The 25,148-nt window shown below is 34.2% G+C and overlaps 1 protein-coding gene across 5 annotated transcripts in view; it reads right to left on the bottom strand.

Moving 5' to 3' along the window:
• The window catches only part of LOC145263666 (thyroid peroxidase-like), a 412,282-nt gene that overhangs the window by 33,443 nt on the left and 353,691 nt on the right, over nt 1-25,148 (bottom strand). For all 5 annotated transcript variants that reach the window (XM_080120540.1, XM_080120538.1, XM_080120542.1 and 2 more), the window contains one exon: nt 12,964-13,218. In XM_080120540.1, coding sequence (XP_079976666.1) covers nt 12,964-13,218 — 255 coding nt within the window. The remainder of the gene's footprint in view (nt 1-12,963; nt 13,219-25,148) is intronic.

The raw sequence follows: 25,148 nt of genomic DNA, 5'->3' as shown, positions 1-25,148 counted from the left end.
AATAACTGTATCGATAAAAAATATGATTTATTCATTTACTTAAATTGAGATACCATCTAAATCCTTCCAAAGAAACACCACTAATCTTTTCCAACAGCTACATTTTGATCAATCAAATAGCAATGAACTTGAGCATCCCCTTCCTCTAATAAGCTTGATTAATCGCAGTACTAATAATATGAATACTGATAGTCCATCACAGAACAACTCCCATGATAATAACTTTGGAAACCAGTTCAGTAATAATATTCCCATTGTGGCGAAAATTGTGGGAACGCAGGCTTACCCCTTAAACGACTTCGGTGTGCACTTTGCTGACGCAGCATCATGATGCTGAAAAGGGTCCGAGATGTCGTCTGCAGTGTTATATAACAATGCAGTCTCGCCGAATCTTGTGTGCTCTCGTGCGCATATGCAAATATGCAAATTCAGAGGACTCTGTCTTTTATAAAAACAGCCACTGAAGCAGATGAGACACTGGTGAAAACGAGTCTACAGAAAGTACTAATGGACGACGCTGCTGCAGTGAGCTGAAGTTTTGTGTGCTCTTTTTTTTCTTTGCAACATCACCTACATCCTGTCCTAACCTTAATAACAATCTAATATTAAATACCAACAACAATATTCACAATACACCCAAAACATACACATACATCTACTTTAATAAAGCAGAGAATCTCTAACCACACATCATCTTTTAGCAATAAAAACACAAATAACAACCAGAGAATTTCTTTGGCTACCCTAATTAAAAAAACTTAACTCTAAGAATATTCGCTTCTCAATTAATTAGAGTATTATATGTAAATCGCAATCTTACAACCCTGGATCTAAATATTGTAACCTCGGCCTTTCTGACTGAGGCAGTTTGGATAATAACGTCTCCTCAATCCAAGAATGTAATCAATACAAAGAGTGAGCTGATTTTCCAGTGCAAACATGAGAAAAAATACAAATATTGCAATTTTGAAATTACGTAGCCCCCCCCCCTGTTAAAATTTAAAATAAAAATATGTTAGAAATTATTATTATTATTATTATTATTATTGTTAGTAGTAGTAGTAGTAGTAGTAGTAGTATTAGTATTATTATAGTTTTTCAACCCATTCTACTGAACTTTATCCTCTTGTCTTACCTAGTTTATTGCCTTTATCTTAAGAATTACAGAAATAATCAATACCACTATCGGCTGTTATTATTATTATTTTTTTTTTTTACATATTAAGATAGTCTTCCTAAATTATACATATTTCTCTGTATGTGTATATTTATATATATATATATATATATATATATATATATATATATATAGAGAGAGAGAGAGAGAGAGATGTATATATATATATATATATATTTATTTATTTTTTACTAATACATTTTCAATTTTTAATTTTCTTTTCACTAGGCATTTATTATTATGATTAGTAGTAGTAGTAGTAGTAATAGTAGTAGTAGTAGCATTAGTAGTGGTGGTAGTGGTAGTGGTCGTAGCATCTATTATATTTTGTATATGTGTATATAATTGTCCTTACGTGTGTCTATGTATGTGTATGTGTATATATTTATTTATATGTATATGTGTAGGTTTTTGTTTTTTATATATGTCTATGTACATGCGTATGTATGTTTTGTGCATTATATATATATATAATATATATGTACTTGTGTGTTTATAGGCGTACTTATATATGTATAAATGTGGGTAAGTATGTGTATGTATGTTTGTGTATATGTGCAAGTATATATATATATATATATATATATATATATATATATATATATATATATATATATAAATAAGGGGGTAGTCACCAACAATGTGTATTTTTTAACATTATTTTATTATTCCGTGTCTTGGTTTTTCATTGAGAATTATGTTTGGATCATTGTAATAATGTTTTTAAATCATTGAAATCGTTTTTAAGCGTTTCAGACGTTCTGTAAAGCGTCCACGTCATTTTTACATCTCCAATACATTTGAAAATAATTTCTGACGAGGACGCTTCACAGAACGTCTGAAACGCGTAAAAACGATTTCAATGATTTAAAAACATTATTACAATGATCCAAACATGATTTTCAATGAAAAACCAAGACACGGAATAATAAAATAATGTTAAAAAAGACACATTGTTGGTGACTACCCCCTTATTTTAATATACATCTTTCTTTCGTTGGAATTTCTTAACCCATTATATATATATATATATATATATATATATATATATCTTTTATCAATATCGGTATACGATTGACATCATCATTCGTGTCACTATCACTGTTGCTGCTATTATGTTAAGTTCTATTGTAACACTTATGTCACCTGCGTGTCGTCTAGTGGTGGATGTTCCCCGATTGTTCCTCGTGTCTTCTGATGAGAATGTCAGCGGTCAGTACCTGAAAGAGACTCGTCGAGCGTTTCTGCAAGCATGCCAAACGAATTAAAAAAAGACAAGTCGATATTTGTTTTTTGTTTTTTTTGAGATTCAAAATTCCTTGTTATTCATAAAAGGTTACAATCGTCGTTTCCTATTTCACTATTAAGTTAGGGACTGACCGTTTGTTAACTGCAAAGTTCTTTCGTTTTCGATAAAGACTAAATAACTACGTCGGCAGGGTCAATTGATGAGGTGCTTTTTCGCTCGTCCGAGCCCAGGGGAGCAGATGTCACTCCGTGTCTGTCGGTCTCTGAGTCTCAGTCTCTCAAAACTCGCTGCTTATATTGTGGGGGCGGGAGCCAAATCTTCTTCTTTTTCTCTCATTCGGCCCTTTAGCCAATCAGGATGCCGGGATCGCTGTCACTCAAATCTTCACCAGGCGGCCTATGCCCAAAAAAGGGGTTGTTTCTTCTTCTGTTGGCAATCGAGTGGAATATCTCAGCCGGCGTGTGCCTAATAGAATTTGACGGGCCATTAAAACCAGAATGGTCTCGTTCAATTAACTTTGAGGGATCATAAAAATGAACCAAATCCATTTCCACAAAGGCCGCGCGTCTTTTCAGTAGAGGCCACCCACGCACCAGGGGGCCCGTCAACAATGGTCGCTTTGTAAATTGGAATTTCATTGGTATGCTTCCTTCCACTCACGTATGTTACTGACTGTCATGGTCAATTAGCGTTTACAGCTTTCTTGGCCAAAAGAAGTATCCCTCACACATCTGGCCCTATTTACATTTTTTTCTCCTTTTTATTTTTTTTCTTCTGTTCACAACTGGCTTTTTTTTCTATGCCTGTCGTTCGCCCCCCCTCTTTTCTCGGATCCCGTTGGGTGCATTTAGTTTGCAGTTTACTGCACATCGAGGCTGTCTCACTATTACTATTTTTTTTTTGCAGTAGTAGTGTTGAACAATAATTAGTAAGGAAATACAATGAAGACGCAAACAACAAGATAACGCAATAATAAGTGTATTAAAGAAAAGGTATATTTACAATATGTACAAATGACAATGTCGAGTCAGAGAGTCTTGGTGGGAGGACATGTACGCTCTTCGGCGTCACTTCCGGTGGCATTTGAGTAAGACACACCAAGGGCAACCTAGCCTTGCCATTTATAGTGTTATGTTATTCGCATATGCAAATAAGTGGTTGCCACCACAACAAGTAGCTTTATAAATATTATTACTTTCGCCATCTTTATTAACGGTTTTTATCATTATTACTATATTTTTTACTATAATTACTAAATTATTATTATTATTATTATTATTATTATTATTATTATTATCATTATTATTATTATTACACAAGATCATATACTATTAATAGAATTACTTTGCATTTATTATTATTATTATTATTATTATTATTATTATTATTATTATTTTGTCATTTTTATCATCATCATGGCATTTTGACAGCCTTAATAAGCTAAGATTCTGCAACACTTAAAACTTTATAATCCTCACCACCCCAACTTTTTTTTAATAATGACATCCAATTCAACACTTTATAGAAAGATCTGTTTCGTTCTGTTTAGACAATTTCCAGTCAGAGTAATACGAGCTTTCACAGACTGATTTCCCCACCCCCAATTAGCCTGATCTTAATTTCTTTAAAATTTAATCTGAAATCACTTTTTCTAATTAAGCCGATGATGATGGTTCTCATATTGGTTTTCTCTCTTTTTATTCTTCGGTCCCATTTGATTGGGGGACAGACTTCTCTTTGGGCTACTGCACTGCCCGAAAAAAAAAACAATTTTCCTTATTTCAGCTGTGTTGAAGGCTTTCCAATCGGATTATATGCATCGTCATGCTGGACTTATTTTGGAATTCATTCTCTGTAAAGAACTATTTTGCATTTCGGATCAACTTGAGAGGATTTTCATGCAAGCTGAAATATTATGCGCGGTTTATATATATATATATATATATATATATATATATATATATATATATATATATATATATATATATATATATATTTTCACTTTTTTCCAACATTTATATATACATTTTTTCACTTTTTTTTATTTGGCAATTTATAACTACATTAAATTTCGGTTTCACTTAATGCCTTAACTAGCAAATTCTAGCATTGCTACAGACATAATTTGTTGATTTCTTTATGTCCTCTGATGAGAAGAATAACAAGAACAGCATTCTTTGAAACTCCGTGGAATAAGGACTTTTTGAATTGTTTTTTGGAATATTCAGTCGAACAATAAATTTTGATTGTAAAGTTCAACTTACAGTTTAAATTTTCTTTGTCTTATAATAAGCTCTACTCTCTATTGCGTATTGAGCTTTTTAATTCGGTTGGGATTAAATTTTCTATATACTGTTATTTATATTAGTTTGAAGTTTACCATTGCGTTTATCAGGTAAACAATACATCCCTTTGATGTCATTAATATATATATATATATATATATATATATATATATATATATATATATATATATATATATATATATATATATATATAGGGAAAATATGCGAGGATTTACGAGAATTACTTGCAACGGTTACTAATAAAAAATAAAAACAGTGGAAAATATTTGAAATCATTATTGAAATAACAAATGCACAGAAATGTATTGTCATGTGTGTTTATAATCTGTGTGTGTGTGTGTGTGTGTGTGTGTGCAACTAAAAGATATTGTGGCATTGTGTGCGCATTTGCCTTTATTTTGTCTATGTGTAAATATGTAAAAATTTATGCGGTACTTGACAGTGTGTAAGTATATGTTGCTATTTGTTAATGCGTGAGTTCAGGAAACGTTGGGCATACATGGTTTTGTTTTCGTGTGAATATGTGTGAATATTCATTTTGTCCCTCTTGGCCTGAAAAAGCAAAGTGAGGGGCGTTTAATGTCGTAGCATGTTCTGTCTTGTTCGTCAGACTCTGTTGTCTGTTTTATCAAGATTTGGCATTTATTATTTCGTGTAAGAATCATTTTCATTGGTTGGAAATGTCGAGTTCACACATTTCTGTAGAATCGTACTTATTTCTGGCATGGAGAAAAAAGAAAAGACCCAGACTTTATAATGGAAAAAGTAACTTATACAAACTAGTAACATTTTACATTCCTTCACCCCCCACATCTGATTTATATCTTTTTAATGTTCACTACTTTATTAAGATCAAGGAAGGAATTTCTGTTCGAAAGATCAACAAACTCGAAATTAGATCAGTTACTTTTAGAAACGAAGATACCGTCATATCATTAATGTAAACCCTAGTCCGAATGACTATATCGACATATTCATCTAAACTCCAATCCTAATGATGACATCGACACATTATTTATCTCAACCCTTACACTAACCCTAATGATCATATCGACACATCAGTCATCTAAACTCTAAATCTTACCCAATGATCATAAAGAAATATCATTCATCTAAACCCTAATCCCAACGATCACATCGAGGTATCATTAATCTAAACCTTTACCTGAACCCTAACGATCATATCGATATATCAATTATCTAAATCATAACCGTAATCCTAAATAATCATATCGACATATTTGTAGCAGAAACAAATAGAACTCTTTTCTTGTGTGTTAGTGCCTTCCCTGACTGTGCGATATGGCACATACTGACCAATCAGAGGCATTGCGCAGGGACCTTCCTTACCCCCTAAGGAACTCTAACTGCTTCCATTCTGGACGAGAAAAACTCCTCCTTTTCCAGCCAGACGCCAAAGAGAGCGGACATGTTTCCTCCCTCTCCCTCTCTGCCTACACCGGTATCGACGATTCCCACTTGGGAATAACTACCGGGCAAAGGCAGACAAATTTATCCGAGTTATATCTTTTTGTCATCTTACCCTGACTCGCTTCAGTAAACCTTTTCCTTGTTAAGTTTTACGAAGTTGTTTGTTCGTTTATTCAGTAGCTTGTGTCGAATTATTTATTTTATTAGGGAGTGCCCGAAAAGCACTAACTCAACTCCCTAGAATGGTGACCCGACGTGTACACAAGTTTACTGAATGGCAAGCCTGAGTTCTTCCCCGTTTAAGCAAGGAAAAGGCGGCGAACAGAAATTCCTGTGAAATACTTTTCTCAAGAAAAGTATTACTATATGGACAAACCTTTGTGGAGGATATATTAAAAAAAAAAAAAAAAAAAAAAAAAATTCGTCACGGAAACATTTTTTTCGTCACCCCATATAAAAAAAAACGAAAAAAGAAGACATTATTTCCTGCACCGGACTCTTTTGACCCGCATGGTGGATATCCTAGGAAAAAGAACGTGAGAGATACGGATAGCAATTCGTTGTAAATGACTTGAAAACCAAAAAAAATAAAAAAATAAAAAATAAAGTGACTAAAAGTTCCCCCCCCCTCTTCTTGGGGAAAACAACGCCAGAACGCACGCACATGCGAACAGGAGACAAGTAATTCAAGGGACAGTTAATTCCGCGAAACAAAAGAGAGAACTTTTACTAAAAAAACAAAAAACAAAAAAACTTGTTTTCACGTATCGGCCAAAACGTAAGTACCCGTTTAAAGAATTCATTTACCTCCAGGTTATAGGTTACACACACAGGCACATAAAAAACAAACAAACAAAAAAAAAAAACACCCACACACACATATTGTCGATTATTTTTTACCATTGCTCTTTTGAACCATTTTTCTATTTTATTTTCTTGTAAAAATTTTTTTTTTCTCTTTTTAGCCTGTTAAATACTTTTCTTATTTTTGCCCCTGTCTAAATATTTTCCCTAAATATTTCCCTTTTCTTCACGTGGTCCTTCGATAATGTCCTTCTAGTATCCGGATAGTTTATTTATTTTTATTTTTTGGTCTATTTTCCTCTTAAAATGACAACATTGCCTGCCTTTACCGGTGACGTTCGAGTTTGGTTTGCCCAACTTGAATCATATTTTGCTGCGAACAACGTTTCGGAGCAAACACAATTACATATTTTATTTAGTGCTTTTCCCGCATCTTTGACTCCTGTTGTCAAAGACTTAATAACTGACATCCCTCTTAATGCTACATATGACAGCGTAAAGCGGGAGGTACTGCTCCGGACATCAGTCTCGGCGGAAAAACGCTTTGAAACGTTGGTCCATGACAAACATTTAGAGGACCGCAGGCCAACAGAGTTACTCCGCAGAATGAGGGAGCTGGCTGAAGATGTCCCCCCTGACAGTACCCTAATTAAGCAGCTTTTCTTTGCAAGGCTGCCGGCACAAGTAAAGGCAATACTAGCGCTTATGGTAGAGAAGCATTCCGTCGATATAGTAGCAGTGTCGGCGAATAAAGTAATGTTTTTACCATAGTCGTTATGGTGCCGAGGCACGAAAATGCAAAATGCCCTGTTCTTTTCTTAAGCAGGGAAACTATATAGTGGGAAGACGAGCACGGCAAGCTTTCCACAAAATTCTAACAACCGTGCCTATTTCGTTATGGACTCTCGATCCCAAGCAGGTTGTTTGGTTGATACGGGTGCAGCTTGCAGTATCTGGCCACTGAAACTCATTAAAGAGAAGCCACCTGTGTCGCTTATCACATTGCAAGCGGTAAATCATTCTCCCATTCCCACGTACGGTCAAATTTCACGTTCTCTGGACTTGGAATTACGGAGAGATTTTACATGGGTTTTTACCATAGCGGATTTACCTTACCCCATCCTAGACGCGGACTTCCTGCATCATTTTAATTTAATGGTAGACATGCACAGACGCCGGCTGATAGACGCTAGTACGGAACTTTCCGTCACTGGCATGATGCGAAATGTCCCATCTATCAGCCCGGTATTTTTCATTGCCGCTTCAAATGATCCTTACCACGAGTTGCTACACTCCTACCCGGAATTAACAAACCTAAATTTTGTGGTGAGAAAACCCACGCACACCACAAAACACCACATTGAGACCACAGGTGCTCCTGTGTTCTCATGCCCTCGTCACCTCCCTGCTGATAAACTTAAAGCAGCGAAGGCTGAATTCAATCATATGCTACAGTTGGGAATAATATGCCCCTCGTCCAGTCCATGGGCTTCCCCTTTGCATATGGTCCCAAAATGTGACGGAGATTGGTGTCCCACCTATTCCAGGAACTGTCCAGGATCCTAGGGATCACACGCATTCGGACAACGAGCTATCGCTCAGCTTCTAACGGGATGATAGAACGCTTCCATCACCAATTGAAAGCAGTATTACGTGCTTACTCTGACCAACAGTGATGGAGCGAGTACTTACCGGTCGTCCTTCTTGGCTGTCGTGCCTCAATCAAAGAGGTCTTGGGATATTCTGCAGCCGAACTAGTCTATGGAGCACCTCTATCGTTGCCAGGTCAGATGCTGACTCCGATAGAGTATACAACGACTTACTCAGCTCTGTATGTCAACAGACTACGAGCCTATTTCAGTAAGCTACCACTGATGCGCCCTAGGGAACAGACCATAAAATCTTTGGTCCCGAAGGATATATCAACATGGACTCACGTGTTGCTTAGAAAGGACACAGTAAAAGCTCCCCTAACTCCTCCCTACACTGGCCATCACTGCGTGCTTTTATCCTTGACATTAGTGGTAAAAAAGAGACAGTTTCCATAGATAGGGTAAAAAGAGTCTTTCTGGACACATTAATACATGAGCCACACATTCCTCCAACATACACACAGCATCATCATACACCTGAGGTAAATGCTCCACGTGAGAACAGTTATGTGACTACTACATGTAGTGGCTGACATTGGCCAAAGAAACTATGTAAAACTGTATATTTCTGTTAAAAAAGAAACTTTTCTTTCTCTCCTTTCTGCAAAAAACAGCATTTTTTTTTTTGTAAAAACAAAAACACAACTTAAATAAATTGAAATTTTTATTTCATATTTTTTTTTTTTGCTATTTGTTCTGCTACCTTTTTCTCTGTCGGATTTCAGCTTAAGCAGGGGGTTATGTAGCAGAAACAAATAGAACTCTTTTCTTGTGCATTAGTGACTCCCCTGGCTGTGCGATATGACCAATCAGAGGCATAGCGCAGGGAACTTCCTTACCCCCTAAGGAACTCTAACTGCTTCCATTCTGGACGAGAAAAACTCCTCCTTTTCCAGCCAGACGCCAAAGAGAGCGGACCTGTTTCCTCTCTCTCTCTCTCTCTCTCTCTCTCTGCCTACACTGGTATCGACGATTCCTACTTGGAAATAACTACCGGGCAAAGGCAGACAAGTTTTATCCGAGTTATGTCTTTTTGGCATCTTACCCTGACTCGCTTCAGTAAACCTTTTCCTTGTTAAGTTTTATGAAGTTGTTTGTTCGTTTATTCAGTAGCTTGTGTTGAATTATTTATTTTATTAGGGAGTGCCCGAAAAGCACTAACTCAGCTCCCTAAATATCAATTATCTAAATCATAACCGTAATCCTAAATAATCATATCGACATATAAGTCATCTACACCCTAACGCTTTCATCTTTCTTAAGGCAGGAGAGGTTAGGGCAGTATCACTAGATATATCTAAGCTCTTTCATAGAGTATGGCACGAGTGTCTTCTTATAAAAATTTAATTATACGGTATTATTGGATGAATACTTAATATAATCAAATCCTTCTTAGACAAGAAAAAATTTTAGGTTGTCATCTATGGTCACATATAAAAACAACAGGATATAAATGTAGGTGTGCCTCAAGGATCGATCTTAGGATCTTTATTATCACTTGTGTTAATAAATGACCTTCCTGATAAATTGTCTCTAAAGATGGGTATATTTGCTGATGACATTAAATTGCAGAGTGGAATGATAAAATTGTCACCTTAGAAAAGACGACATGATTCCATTTCCGTTTGATGAAAACCGCTTTTCGTTTTTTGTTGCAGACCATCTACTAGTTGACCAATTGTGTACAAATCCAAAGAATGTTATCATGTCTGAAAGTCACACAATGTTCAACGAGCAAGGCCGGAGATGCGCCACTGTACAACTCATGCTCTCTGCTGATCCAAGTTGATTGCCATTAATAACAGTGATGTGTCCAGAGTGATGAAAACAAAGTTTCTGGCCACGGTTATGGTCTTTGGTGCGGTTTCAAGTGAGGCCACATCATGCCACCTCACATCTTCGAAGTCGTCTTGAAAGTGAATACCAAAGTGTACCTGGATGTGGTGAAAAGTGGGGTGGTCCTCTAGTGCAACTAGGTGACCGCTGGCGGACCCTGGGTGTGGCAGTAGGACTTGGCGCCAGCCCACAAGTTCAAAGAGACCCAGGCTTGGCCTCTGTAGAAGTGCTACAACTTTGTACCCTTCTCTCACTGACCTCCCCCCCCCCCACTTAAACCCACTGGACTACTTCATTGTTCATACGTCGAGAATATCACCAACATGACCTCCCACAACACCAAAACCAGCTTGATCGCTGCCATCCGCCGAGTATTCACCAAACTCCTGCCAATGCTTGTGGAAAAGGCATGCTCCCAGTTCCAGACTCGTATCGAGGCTGTGATTGAAGCTGAAGGTGGCTACATTGAATAGATATAAGCTCTACTACATAAGTTATCGGAATTGATTTTTTTTCAATAAAAGTTCTAAAATAAAGCTGTAGCATTGTTTTCTTTAGGGCGACATTTTTATCGTTCCAAACCTGTATTTTTCATCCAAACCCCGGATGTTTTTTCTTTTTGGAAATTAGTCATTTGTTCTGGCGATTACGATTAGAGTTAGGATTAGTAATTTGTTTTCAGCAATTTGTTTAATTATTCACACATGGTAAACTGCTTTTATGATTGGATATTTAAATATATTTTAAAAAAAGATAATTGAATCAAATTTTTATAATTAAAATATTTTTTTATAATTTGGAAAATTCTTATTTTAAAAAATATTTTTAAATTGTATAGTAGTTTTTATAAATGGAAATTTTATCAAAATTGAAATATATTACAAATACATTTTTCGCAAATTCCCTAATTCTTTTAATGATTTCTGCCATTTCGAGAAGTAACTCTCATATAGAAATGGTAACAGAACAAAACAATTAAAATAATCAAAATAATCAAAGAAACGAAACAAAACTCTAAAACAGGTTCGATTTCGTTGTCAATTTCCTACGTAATTGGTTTTCATGTTTGCAAGGAAAAGTGAAACTAAAAATCCAGAAGTTTACCTATCAGGTTCCACTATCAATTGGATAACACACTCGCTTTTGTTTAGTTCTGTTAAGATTCAGCTTGTTTCTTTCAATAGTAGTTGTGTCCCTTTTCTTCATTCTCTTTGAAACAAATTGATTCTGAAACTTCTTATTCTCTTTTGACTCATCAAATCTTTCTTGGAGTCAATATATTAGAACGATTACTCTTTTGTAAAGTCGTCTCACGTGACTCTATTCTTTATTTCCACAAATTTACTATCAGATTATGTGTAGAGTTCTGTTGTCATATTCGGGCTGCTGAATCTCTACCCCATTTAAGGGTTTTTGATAACGTTCAGAAACGTATCTGTAATTTAATTGACCTCCACCCTTTCTTCTCTACAACCTCTCTTTCACAGACGTGATGTTGCTAGTCTCAGAATTTTCTATAAATACCATTATATTATATTATATTATATCATATCATATATCATATATCATATCATATATGATATGATATGATATGATATGATATATGATATGATATGATATTATATTATATTATGACATTTGTTCTTCAGAATTGATTGATCCCTGCTTCCTTTGTTCCAGCTCGTTTGCTTCGTTGGTCTAGTGGTCTTCCTCAATTCTTTGTTTTGATATCTCATTGTTATACAGAATTTTTATTTCAGGAGCTTCTTTCTAAGAATTACAGGTTTGTGGAACTGTTTTCTTGCTGACTGTTTTTCTCCTACCATACCATCGTTCATTTCCAGACTAAGGCCAATAGGCATCTCTTGTCTTTGCGATAATCATCTTTTGTTCTTGTTAGCTTCTTATATTAAGTAGTTTCATACCTTGTCTGGAGCGATTTTCGGTAAAAGAAATTTCTAGTCAAAATCAAAACCGTCTAAAATAATGGGAAACTGTTTTTAGATAAACAATATTCGTCAATTTCCGATTTAAAAAACGGCATCCATGATGATTTTTTCTATTTTAACTTAGATTTAAATTTCAAATCCTTTATAAAATAATTTGGTATTTTTGTTACTAACCAGAGTGCCCCCTTTTTCCCCCGTATTAAAAAATACAACCTTGTGCCTAACTCTGCCCTCGTGGGGATGCAAGTAAACAAAACAAAACAAACAAAACAAAACAAAACAAACAAACAAACAAACAAAGAAAAAAGCAGTAAAACAAAACGTGTGCATAGTTAAAAAAAATCGATAGTATTTACGCGATGTAAAGATGCCGAATGGATGTCATTACAAAAAAACAAACTGTTAAAGAACATATTTTCCTCGAAAGCATCATCTTTGCAAAGATGTAAACATTGTCTGCTAGAATGGTTAAAAGAAAATTCAAGAGGTGTGGAATGAGCGAAACAAAAAAAAGGAAATAGACTCCCGGGCAACGCCGGATAGTTATTGCCTAAATTACCAAAATGGTATCCACTCTTCTGTGAATATAAGCCGTACTCAGTCATCGCAGCATTGCCAATGATGATTGGTAAGAGGTCGTTGTAGACAATGTGTTGATATTCTGCACGGACAAATTTACTTGCTTCCTGGAAGAGACGTTCATCCGTCCATTGCGGGTTCAGGTTGTAGAGTGTTTCGGCGACCCGGTTATGTTCTAGTGTCCAGATGATGTGAATGTATGTCAAGATGGCGTGCTGGTTCAATCTCAAATCCCCTGCAAGAAAGCATACACGATTTAAAATGAATAAACATACTCGTAGTCATTTAAAATTTATTGACTAGATATTAGGTGAAGCTGTTGAGATTGTTAATATGTTTTGGTATGATGATGATATTGAAACACAGGGTGGAACGAGTGCACGTGTGAGTGGGAGAGATAGGAGTGGATGGGGTAAGTTCAGAGGATTTGCGCTATTACTAACCAGCAAAGCGTTACCATTGTCAATCAAATAAAAAATCTATCAGGCATATTTAGTGTAATTATGTTAGGGTTGAGGATATGTGTTGCATGGAGATAAACAATATGTGAATATTATGATGGATGTGTAATGCGAGTTTTAGAAGCCAATGATATCAGAGAAATATTGATTTGTGCAGATGTGTTCAGAGGTGTAGACTTCGATCGTTTGGTCACATTAAAAGGATGGAGGAGGGTTTTGGGATTAGTAGATGTAGAATAGTTGAGGTAGCAGGTTCTGTTCACAAGGGAAGGCCAAAGAAAAAATGGAAAAAAGGATGAAAATGGACCTGAGGGAAAGAGGTATAAAGACCTGATAAAAAAATTACTTTGGAAGTCAATTTCTTAGAGATGTTTTTAATGCATGCCAGAATTTAAAACGGACGTTAAAATCATCATCATCATCATCATCATCATCATCATCATCATATGTTCAAAAAGTTGCCGATTTCTTTTTTAATCTTACTTTTTTCAACCTTTTCTGTTTTTTTTTGTTAAATTATCATTATTCCCTTATAAATTGGAAGCAAATGTGCAAAAATGAGGTTGAAGATGGAAATTTCCATGAGATTAAGTGGAAGTTTCCACTAGAAGGTAAAAATTTGAATTATTACATGATAGGCTGGAAGTGCGTAGCAACTTATAACCGATAAGCTAATCAAGTCTTTCGTTTTCCCTCGACCATGTACATGAGAGAGAGAGAGAGAGAGAGAGAGAGAGAGAGAGAGAGATGGCGGGGAGCAGCTACTTCTGTTGCCTCATTGGGGATTAGTTGAGGGTGTGGATCAAATGGATCTCAAGCTCCCCAAAATGAGCAACGACCAAAAGGATACACCATTTTTTAAACGTTTACTTCCGGTTGAATCATAAACAAACAATCAAATTTTTTTAAACGTTTACTTCCGGTTGAATCATAAACAAACAATCAAATTTTTTTAAACGTTTACTTCCGGTTGAATCATAAACAAACAATCAAATTTTTTTAAACGTTTACTTCCGGTTGAATCATAAACAAACAATCAAATTTTTTAAACGTTTACTTCCGGTTGAATCATAAACAAACAATCAAATTTTTTTAAACGTTTACTTCCGGTTGAATCATAAACAAACAATCAAATTTTTTTAAACGTTTACTTCCGGTTGAATCATAAACAAACAATCAAATTTTTTTAAACGTTTACTTCCGGTTGAATCATAAACAAACAATCAAATTTTTTAAACGTTTACTTCCGGTTGAATCATAAACAAACAATCAATTTTTTTTAAACGTTTACTTCCGGTTGAATCATAAACAAACAATCAAATTTTTTTAAACGTTTACTTCCGGTTGAATCATAAACAAACAATCAAATTTTTTTAAACGTTTACTTCCGGTTGAATCATAAACAAACAATCAAATTTTTTTAAACGTTTACTTCCGGTTGAATCATAAACAAACAATCAAATTTTTTAAACGTTTACTTCCGGTTGAATCATAAACAAACAATCAAATTTTTTTAAACGTTTACTTCCGGTTGAATCATAAACAAACAATCAAATTTTTTAAACGTTTACTTCCGGTTGAATCATAAACAAACAATCAAATTTTTATAACTTTACCATCACAGATTTTTATTAATGTATCAGTTTAATTTATAAAAATCATTGTTTAATTAAAATGTGCGCATAACAAAACTTTGTACTTTTTAAACTTCGCGACTGAACTTGTGAGATAATATTTGTATGAGTGCAGAAGTTTAAGTGAAATAAAATTTCTTTGCCTCAAACAAAAAAATAATAAAAAAAGGAATGAAACAAAACGACTCTTTCTGATTTAAATGCACAGCATTTATTTTTTAACAAAAACAATAAGGTGAATAAACTAAGGTCCAATTGGTGAAAGTCATTATGATTAAAATGTTAGGTGAAAGTCCTTCGTGGAATTAATGAGTTTAGAAGGTTAAAGTCCTGTGTGAAAATAATGAGATTATTTTAAAGTTTGTGTTTATCTGGCGAAGTTCACCTTATTTAAAAAGTCTCACGAGGAAAGTAATTCATGAGGAAAGCGATTTGTTGTTATTAATTTAGAAAATGTGCGGAATGAATGCGTGTGTGCATGAGTGATTTTTGAGTGTCCAAGTGGCATGTGTATCATGGTGTTGGCGGTGTTGGCAGCGACGATGTTGTGAACATGAGAGGCATGTTCTCGTTGTGTCGTCGAAGCGAGAAGAAAGGAAAAAAGCTGAACTCTCTCCGTAGAAGGCTGTTTGATGCGTTTTATACATTTCTGGTTGTAGAACGCGATTGCTCCTGCTGATATTTTGGATTTTGGAAAAGCGTTAAAAAGACAATCTTCTTAATTTTTTCATTGGTTACTTGTGTCACATGATGCTGTCTTCAACTACGTCCACCAAAAATATATTCATTTTACTTGTGTTGTTTTGAGAAAAGTTTGTGGGTGTATTTGAAATTGTGCCGTTCCTGACAAAACTTATTTTTTGGTGCAAAATGCGCGGGGAAAATTGAAATGAATAAAAGTTTGTTTATTTGCGCACGAGCGTGTGTGTGCGTGTGAGTGACCGTATATGTTCAAAACTTTAAAAAAATTAAAACTATTCTCGTATTTATTTAAAAAAATGTAGCAGTCAAAAATAAAATAAAATAAACATCTATTTTCTCTCTCGAATTAATGTCCAAGTGATTCGGCCATACACTGACCAATCGGCTAGTAGAGTGCATTGATCCATCCTCTTTTTTTTTTTTTTTTTTTTTTTAGCTCATTTGGGAATTACGGTTGACCATCAGAGAAAACCCGGCCAGTATCAAAAAAAAAAAAAAAAAAAAGAGGAGTACATAAAAAGGAGGAGTATATAAAAAGGAGTATATAAAAAAGGAGTATATAAAAAGGAATATATAAAAAAAGAGGAGTATATATAAAAAAGGAGTATATAAAAAAGAGGAGTATATAAAAAGAGGAGTATATAAAAAAGGAGTATATAAAAAGGAGTATATAAAAAAGGAGTATATAAAAAAGAGGAGTATATAAAAAGGAGTATATAAAAAAGAGGAGTATATAAAAAAGAGGAGTATATAAAAAGGAGTATATAAAAAGGAGTATATAAAAAGAGGAGTATATATTAAAAAGGAGTATATAAAAAGGAGTATATATTAAAAAGGAGTATATATTAAAAAGGAGTATATAAAAAGGAGTATATAAAAAAGCAGTATATAAAAAAGGAGTATATAAAAAGAGGAGTATATAAAAAGGAGGAGTATATAAAAAAGGAGTATATAAAAAGGAGTATATAAAAAAGGAGTATATAAAAAGGAATATATAAAAAAAGAGGAGTATATATAAAAAAGGAGTATATAAAAAAGAGGAGTATATAAAAAAGAGGAGTATATAAAAAAGGAGTATATAAAAAGGAGTATATAAAAAAGGAGTATATAAAAAAGAGGAGTATATAAAAAGGAGTATATAAAAAAGAGGAGTATATAAAAAGGAGTATATAAAAAGGAGTATATAAAAAGAGGAGTATATATTAAAAAGGAGTATATAAAAAGGAGTATATATTAAAAAGGAGTATATAAAAAGGAGTATATAAAAAAACAGTATATAAAAAAGGAGTATATAAAAAGAGGAGTATATAAAAAAGGAGTACATAAAAAGGCGTATATAAAAAAGGAGTACATAAAAAAGAAGTATATAAAAAAGGAGTATATAAAAAAAGGAGTATATAAAAAAAGGAGTATATAAAAAACATTGCGGAGATCGTGGTCTTATTTTCTCGCAAGGAAAAAATTCTGCGTTGTTTACCTGTTAATCAGTCAGTGAACTAGAAATCATTATAATTTTGGTCCCTATTCATATCATTACTATTTCCAAACCAACCTAACACATCATGTTAGAGAATTTGCTGAAGGCCATACATTTGTGCAGATTATTCATAAGTCAAATTCGTTATGTTCATGTGAAGAGTTCATAAATCAGTGCAAAAGTATGGATGTTTTAATTGCAGGAAAGTTGACCGGCCAAGGAAAACTTGGAAGCAAGTGATTAGACAAGACCACACAGAGTGGAATCTGGAGATAGTCGACTGACTGAACTGTGACAAGTGGAGATTGCGCTTATGTAATCACAGAAAATGTCTGACCATTAAACGAGGAAAAATGGCATTATACATAAAGAGAAAAGGATGCGTGGTTCTTGACCTTCAGGCCGGGATCAAAGTGCAGTATCTGTTCCGGCAGATACTGCAAGCAAAGACCATATGTGGGGACACCCCCACAAATAAGACCTTCACTCCTCACATTAAAAATCGGCCGTGTGGCAAATTTGCTCGGTGGGGGAGCAAATAAATACCCTTTTCCGGCAGATACTGCAAGCAAAAACCATTTGTGGGGGAAACCCCACATATAAGACCTTGGTCAATGTAGGGGCAACCCTTCATACCAATTGTCACTATCCAGCTTCCCTACTCCCCGGGGAGTTGGTCCCCATTTCCCCTTCACTCCTCACATTAAAAATCGGCCTTATGTCTAATTTGCTTGGTGGGGGAGCAAATAAATACCATGAAGAGAAAAAGATTAGAAACATAAATTAGTAAAAAAAAAAACAGTTTATTTTATTTACCTACTTATTTGTGACATATTTGCGTTAAAAAATAGTTTAATATTCAATATTTAAAAAAATGAAACCAATTTATTTTACAGTAAATTGTCATTTTGATTTTGGTTTTTGGTGGCGGAAGTGAATAAGTGCTGAAATCTTTGCTTCTGTATTTTCTGCATCACACTCGCTTTTATGTATTTAATTTTTGCCTTTTTTTGTTTTTTTCATTTTCTTCTTTTGGGCGTGGGGCAGCCAAACCAGCTGCCAACATCTCCCTGCTTTTTATTGAAACCAATCGAGAGGTGTTTTTAGTATCCTTGCTGTTCACTTAAGTGCAATTGTCTGGATCTCTTTTGCATTTGGTTCATCAGGAATATTAGTTAGGTAGGACTTCAGGTTCTTCTTCATAAGTCCTGTGGCACCTATAATAACTGGTATGATTGGCATCTCCCTAATATTCCAGTTTCTTTTCATATCATACATGAGACCTTGGTATTTGGTCTGTTTCTCTCTTTCAGCTCTGTTCAAACCTCCATTATTAAGGACACTCACTTCAACCAAGGTTGCTACTCTCTTTGACTTCAAAATTTGATGGAAAGTATGTGATGAATTTATTTGATACTGCATACAAAATAATACATATGTGTGGAATCGACAACAGGACACTACATTTGGATGTTAACTTACGACGTGTGTAATAGCCTGTCGCCATGACAACCTCCGTCTGGAAGAGTTGCCCCAGTGCAAAAAAAAAAAAAAAAAAAAAAAATGGAGTTCTTATCAAGGGCAAATATATCGGGTATTATGTTAACATGTATCTTTTATTTTATTTTGTTTTATTGAAAGAAAAATGCCATGTTAACAGATACCACAAACTTCAAAGGTAAAATTATTCACAAAAACCTTTACTCACTGTTTGGTGAAGTTCACAAGGCTAATCCATTATAAGCCTATATAAAATTCAATCTATGTGTAATATATTCATCAGGTTTTAGACATGAATGTTTACGAGTTGTTTTATAGCCGTTCAATAATATGCAGAGACACTTTGGTGATCGTTTCATCAGTACGAATGGGCTTCACATTCATCAAATATTAACCCTCCAGATTTTTATTTCTGTCGTTATTTCAAAGATAATGTCAGCTTAAAACAATACCAAACTATTCCAGAAACAAAGCTGTCATAACCAAAATAAAATGCTAAGAGACGAATGTGTCAAAATGATTGGAAATTTGGCATCGAGGTGCCCGGAAAACCCGTACCCGGAAAACTCGTACCCGGAAAACTCGTACCCAAAAAACTTCCCCTTTTTGCTAGGTAGGGAAACTGGTCCCTTATTGATAAATATCGATTTAAAACACATTTTATGACCGTTCTTAAAGAAGAAATTGTCTTTAAAAGAGAATACACATCTCATAATATTTTTAAAAATTATTTTATCTCTTGTTTTAAAAAAATAAACTTGATCACGGAGTCAAGATACGAAAAACGAAACCATATATTTATTTAAAAAAATAATTTAGTTTTAACACTTTAACAAGAATAAAAGAAAAGAAAAAACAGGTATTATCAAAGAAAGCAATTATTTTATTTCGAAGAATTAATTCAGTTGAAATAATTCTTGTGTTATTACGAAATGACAAAAAAGAAAACACGGTCTTATGTAATTTTGGAACCGCGCTGAAATAATAACGTTATTTCGAAAGCCATTCTTAACATGGGGAGGGGAGGATATCGTTTAAAAGTCATTATGGGGGCACCTGTGCAGTATGCAGACGACGGCTACTGTTAGAGGGCGATAACTCCAAATAACGCAACAAATAAGTAACACACAAGATTTTTTTCCAAACAGAAAAATATTTGAAACCAAAACATTTATTGCATCAAAATGTATCAATATATAATTTTAAAACATTTATTGTATAAAAATGTATCAATATATAATTGTAAAAACATTTATTGTCTCAAAATATATCAATATATAATTTTAAAAACATTTATTGCAACAAAATGTATCAATATATAATTTAAAAAACATTTATTTAAAAATAAACGTATTTTTTTAATGAGTTTTTCCTCAAAGTTTTCGTGATTAAATAAACCAAAGAAAACCTTTTGCGCATGCGCTTTGAAGGAGTAATGATTAAATAAAAACACCAGGGCCCACGTTTCCCGTGAAGTACCAATTTTTCTAAATAAAATATTTGTTTTATTATTTGATAATACAAGAAGTGTTTTTTTTTTTTTTTTTTTTTTTTTTTTTTTTTCACAGGAAATGTTAAAAACTAGAGTATTTTTTTTTTTTTAGAAATATATGGTTTCGTTTTTCGTGTCTTCCGTTCGGTTTCGGTTTTCGTGTCTTTCATTCGGTTTCGTTACATAATAAACCGTATCCACGTCCGGTAGCTTGATTTTTTTTCCGAGCAGTGATCTTGGACATTACTTAAAAATATACAAATTTATTATCGGGGTGGGGGTGGGGGAACGAGGGAGAGCTCGTTTTAAAACTATATCTACGTCAATATTTCTTGAATTTTCTATTTTTGAGTGATTATCGAGACTTCTAAGACGTGATTACCTCATGTGGGACATTTTTTGTACAAAAGTAACAGTAACACTCTACATTACATGTTTTTTTTTTTTTTTACTAAATAAACTCTTTAAAATAAGTTGAACCACCAAAAACTTTCAAAGCTGGGTAGAAAACGAACACTTAAAAAAAATCAATTTAATTTTTTTAAAACAACAGTAAACAAGTAAAAATATTTTTAAAATATTTTAAAAAATATTATGGGATGTGCATTCTCTTTTAAAGACAATATCTTCTTCAAGAACGGTCATAAACTGTTTTCAATCAATGTTTATTCAATAAGGGACCAGTTTGCCGGGGACCAGTTTTCCGGGGTCGAGTTCTTCGGAGACGAGTTTTCGTACGCACATGTACGTACAGATGGACGACGTCACTTCCCCTTTCAAAGGAAATGCGCAAAAGACTACTGGAAACAAGTATAAAAACAAGAGCAATAAGCAGCATCTTCCTTTTGCGGACCAGCTCTCGAGCTGAGAGGTTCGGCTAACCAGCCGCCTCCCGAAAGGGAGGCGCACACTCGCGCGCGTCACGTCCCCTGCGACTATGTATGGGGCACGAGCTAACAAACAGTATGTACACTTTTTACGTTTTCTATCTCCATGGCCCGGATTGACTTTTTCTCATTCTCTCTCTATACTACAATACACTTTCCTACTCACCAGCTAACAGCGAGAGACGCACATCAAACTGGATTGACTTTCTTTCTCTCTCTACAACAATAGACTTTCTCCTTCTCACCAGTAAACAGCGAGAGACGAACGCGGACATGAACACGTGTTGCACCCTTTTCTTTTACTTGTTTCTTCACGAAATAAATCCTAGTTTGTTTAATTCAAGTAAACGCGTTGTTCGTTCCTTCCTCAAGGCAATTCATTTTTCCTTTCCCAATTCAAATCATTTCTCCTAATTTGTACGACTGGGAGATATGTATAATATATCCACCAGTCCACTACACATTCTCTACCTGTCCTTATCTTAAGTCTCCTGTGATTACGATTGTGGGGATTGACTGTTTCCATTTGATTGACTGTTTATGATCTTGCGTCATGTTCTTTCCGTTTATTCTTAGGATGCCCGGCTTTTTCTTTTTCTTATATCTCTGCTGATATACCCCTTGTTTCTTTCAACATGGTCAAACCATCGAAAACGGTTTGCCCTTATTAGGGCATCAAGTTTTGGGATGGCCACTTTCTCAAGTAGAGTGTCCGGCGTAATACCGGTCTGAATTTAGTCTGCTTTTACATTGGATATCCACCTAATTTATTGCCCTGCCATTTTTTTGGAGTCGGACTAGCAAGGTCTGGATGAGGGCTCAAGCCCCACTGTCATACAACATTAGGCTTCTTACACAACTATTAACCCTGGTAATAATTGAATGATTACCAAAATCTTAAGACATCGGAGAATGATTACCAAAATCTTAAGACATCGGAAATCACTTGATTTAAAAAATAACTTACAACACTAGAAAATAGCATAACACAAGAAATTAAAACGATAAAAAATGAAAATAATAAAAATTAATGAAAATTAAACAAACATTAAAAATTAAAATTGGATAAAATAAAAATAATAAAAAATAAAAATAATAAAAGTTAACCATTGCAAATTGAGCAGAAAAGTGTTTGAAAATAAAAATCAATCCGAACATTTATTTTAAACTGTTGTTGTTTGTTTATGAGTTCAAACTTTTACACAAACTGACGAGGTGTAGTGGTTACAGCTATAGTCTGTGGTTTTGACATGTCAGGTTCGAGTTCTGTCAGGGTAATTGCATCTATTTCAGTACTATCGAAGAAAATTAAACCACAATTGCATTTTTTGAAAATGTCTGTTGTGCGTGATGTGAAGAAAGATGTCTCTTCCTTTGGATGGAACATGTTCTTTAGGGGTGAGTATTTGTGAAGGGCGTGTAGTATCGGGAGTTTATATATATATATATATATATATATATATGTGTGTGTGTGTGTGTGTGTGTGTGTGTGTGTGTGTGAGATAAGTCACAGATCAAGTGAGTTATCCTGTCAAATATTACATTGAGGTAATACTTTTGGGGTGATCCTAACCAAAAAGTAAAGCTCAATATTTAAAAATAGAGCAATATATAAGTTTAATCGTTAAAGTTAAATTCTGTAAATCAAAATATAAACACATATTTTTATGTTAAGCATTTATTGTTTGAAACAAGAAATATATAGAGAAAAATTATGTTTATTTCCTTAATCCATAGATTTTCAATAATGGTTCATATTATCAGAGGAAATGAAAGCAAAATGTTCAGCTGTGAATAAACAGATATTTTGCTTTTCAGCACATTTATTGAAAATGTTATTTGAATGGTGAATAATAGTTATAGGAAAAGGAATTTCGGGTTTGTATTACTGTACACATAGATTCGAAAAAGTTGTCAAAAAACAAATATATAACAAGTAAATGTTATCAGAGGCAAAATAAGTTACTTTTCTACCAAACTGGATATATTTTTTGTGTTTTTATTCAATGTAACATGTTTATTCAGCTCGAAAAACATGCAGTGTTTACCGATGTATTGGAAAATTCAAAATGGCGCCCTTAACAGGTTAAGTTTGGGAAAAAGTGTTATAAATAATAAACTAAACAAAATACTATTAAAAAACCACCGAATATATGTCAACTTATGTCATGGTAACATATATTGAGCGAGTTTTTAACAGTATTATGTTTAGTTTATTATTTATAACACCTTTTCTCAAACTTACCGTGTTCGGGCGCCATTTTGAATTTTCCTATACATCGGTAAACACTGTATGCTTTTCGAGCTGAATAAACATATTAAATTGAATAAAAATACGAAAAATATATCCAGTTTGGTAGAAAAGTAACTTATCTTGCCTTTGATAACATTTATTTGCTATATATTTGTTTTTTGACAACTTTTTTGAATCTATGTGTACAGTAATACAAACCCGGAATTTCATACAACCTGGCCAGTCCATCATCAGAATGAATTCAATATTTTCCTGGGTATTACTGCCATATTAGTGATCCAGGGAAAAAAATCAGTAATCCGATATATCAAGAATGTTTGGTTGTCCAATACTGTTATTCCGAAGGGCATACGAAGTGGTCGTCCTTGTCCGCGATATACAGATGCGTTGGTAGAAGAAATCCAAAACTTTTGTGGGTGCGGAGATAGTGCATGAAATATTGAATCAATGTTCCATTCCATTGTATATATTTCCGTCGATAATGAAATTCGTACGTTGAGTTATATATGCACATTTCGAGTGCGAGAATCTTTGAAATTAGCAGGCTTTGGATTGGTAGATATTCGGGAACATTCTTTTTCAATCAGATATGTATAAGTATGGGCTTCTAATATGGGCCGATTTTCTGATTTTTTGAGGATCGTTTTATTTGATGAGAACATGGGAGGAAAGCTATTTTGAGGGAAAAGGAAGAGGAGGAATGAGAAGATAGGGTAGAGAGGATGAGGAGGGAAGGGGAAGGTTAGGTCCGTGCGAGCTGGCATCGTATATATTAGAGTTCCCTTGGGGAGGGGGTTTAGGGTTAGGTATCAGTGGAATTAAATTACGGTGACTTCTTAATTGTTGGGTTAAAATGGGAAGGATACATTCTGTCATCTTTTTCATCGGAGTAAACGAGATGGGGTGGATACCTTATTTTTAGGCGCTGTGGGGTGGGGGTGCGTAAATAAGTGAGGGGAAATGGAGATGTGTAAAAATCTGGAATTTTGAATTACTTGGGGTATTTATTATTTAAGTGAGTTAAAAAGGTGGGTATGATTATGACTTGGATAAGTGTACACGGACGGGATGAAGATCGTTAATTTAATTTAATTTAATTTGGGGCGAATTGCTTATTAATTAGAGTTTAATTTTGATATTGATGGGAGGGGGCTATTGAGTTTTTATTATTATGAGAATCTGTTAAAATAATCCAATGTGCTGAGATAAAGTCTGTTCGTTATGCTTGTTAGTCTGGTTTAATTAAATTTATTTAAAACGCATATATTTCTGTTTGGAGACGATTTATAGATAAATGCGTTCTGCTATTAGTTGGATTGGAGTGGATGTCAGACTAAAACTAAAAAAAATTATTATATATTTAAATATTTATTCATGGTGTTTGGTTTGGTTGATTTCTAGAGGAATTTTTTTGTTTGTTTTTAGATTTGCAGAACATGATTGAGTTTTGCAAAGGGAAAAGAAAAAACAATAACATCAATGTCTGACGTAGTTGGGGAAGTTGATATCTTCAGACCACCTGATCTGGTAGCATGAGCAGATATACACATTTGGAGTTTCAAGGGGTTTGGTCTCTCTGGGTCACTTAGAGGTAAAGGCACATATTTGGTGCATACATGGCAACATAGAGATCTGAATATTTTATACGTATGACACGAATTTAATCAACATTGGTTATATTTGAAGTTCTAAAGGACGTTTGGCCTTTATAATTTCGTTAGATTCCGAACCACTCCCATTGTCTTCCACAGAAAGTTT

This window comes from Euprymna scolopes, chromosome 39, assembly GCF_053919585.1.
Source record: "Euprymna scolopes isolate OS-2025 chromosome 39, ASM5391958v1, whole genome shotgun sequence".
In the NCBI taxonomy this organism is placed as follows: Eukaryota; Metazoa; Mollusca; class Cephalopoda; order Sepiida; family Sepiolidae; genus Euprymna; species Euprymna scolopes.
Note: the sequence above shows the minus strand (reverse complement) of the source record. Positions and strands in the feature narration are given on the sequence as shown.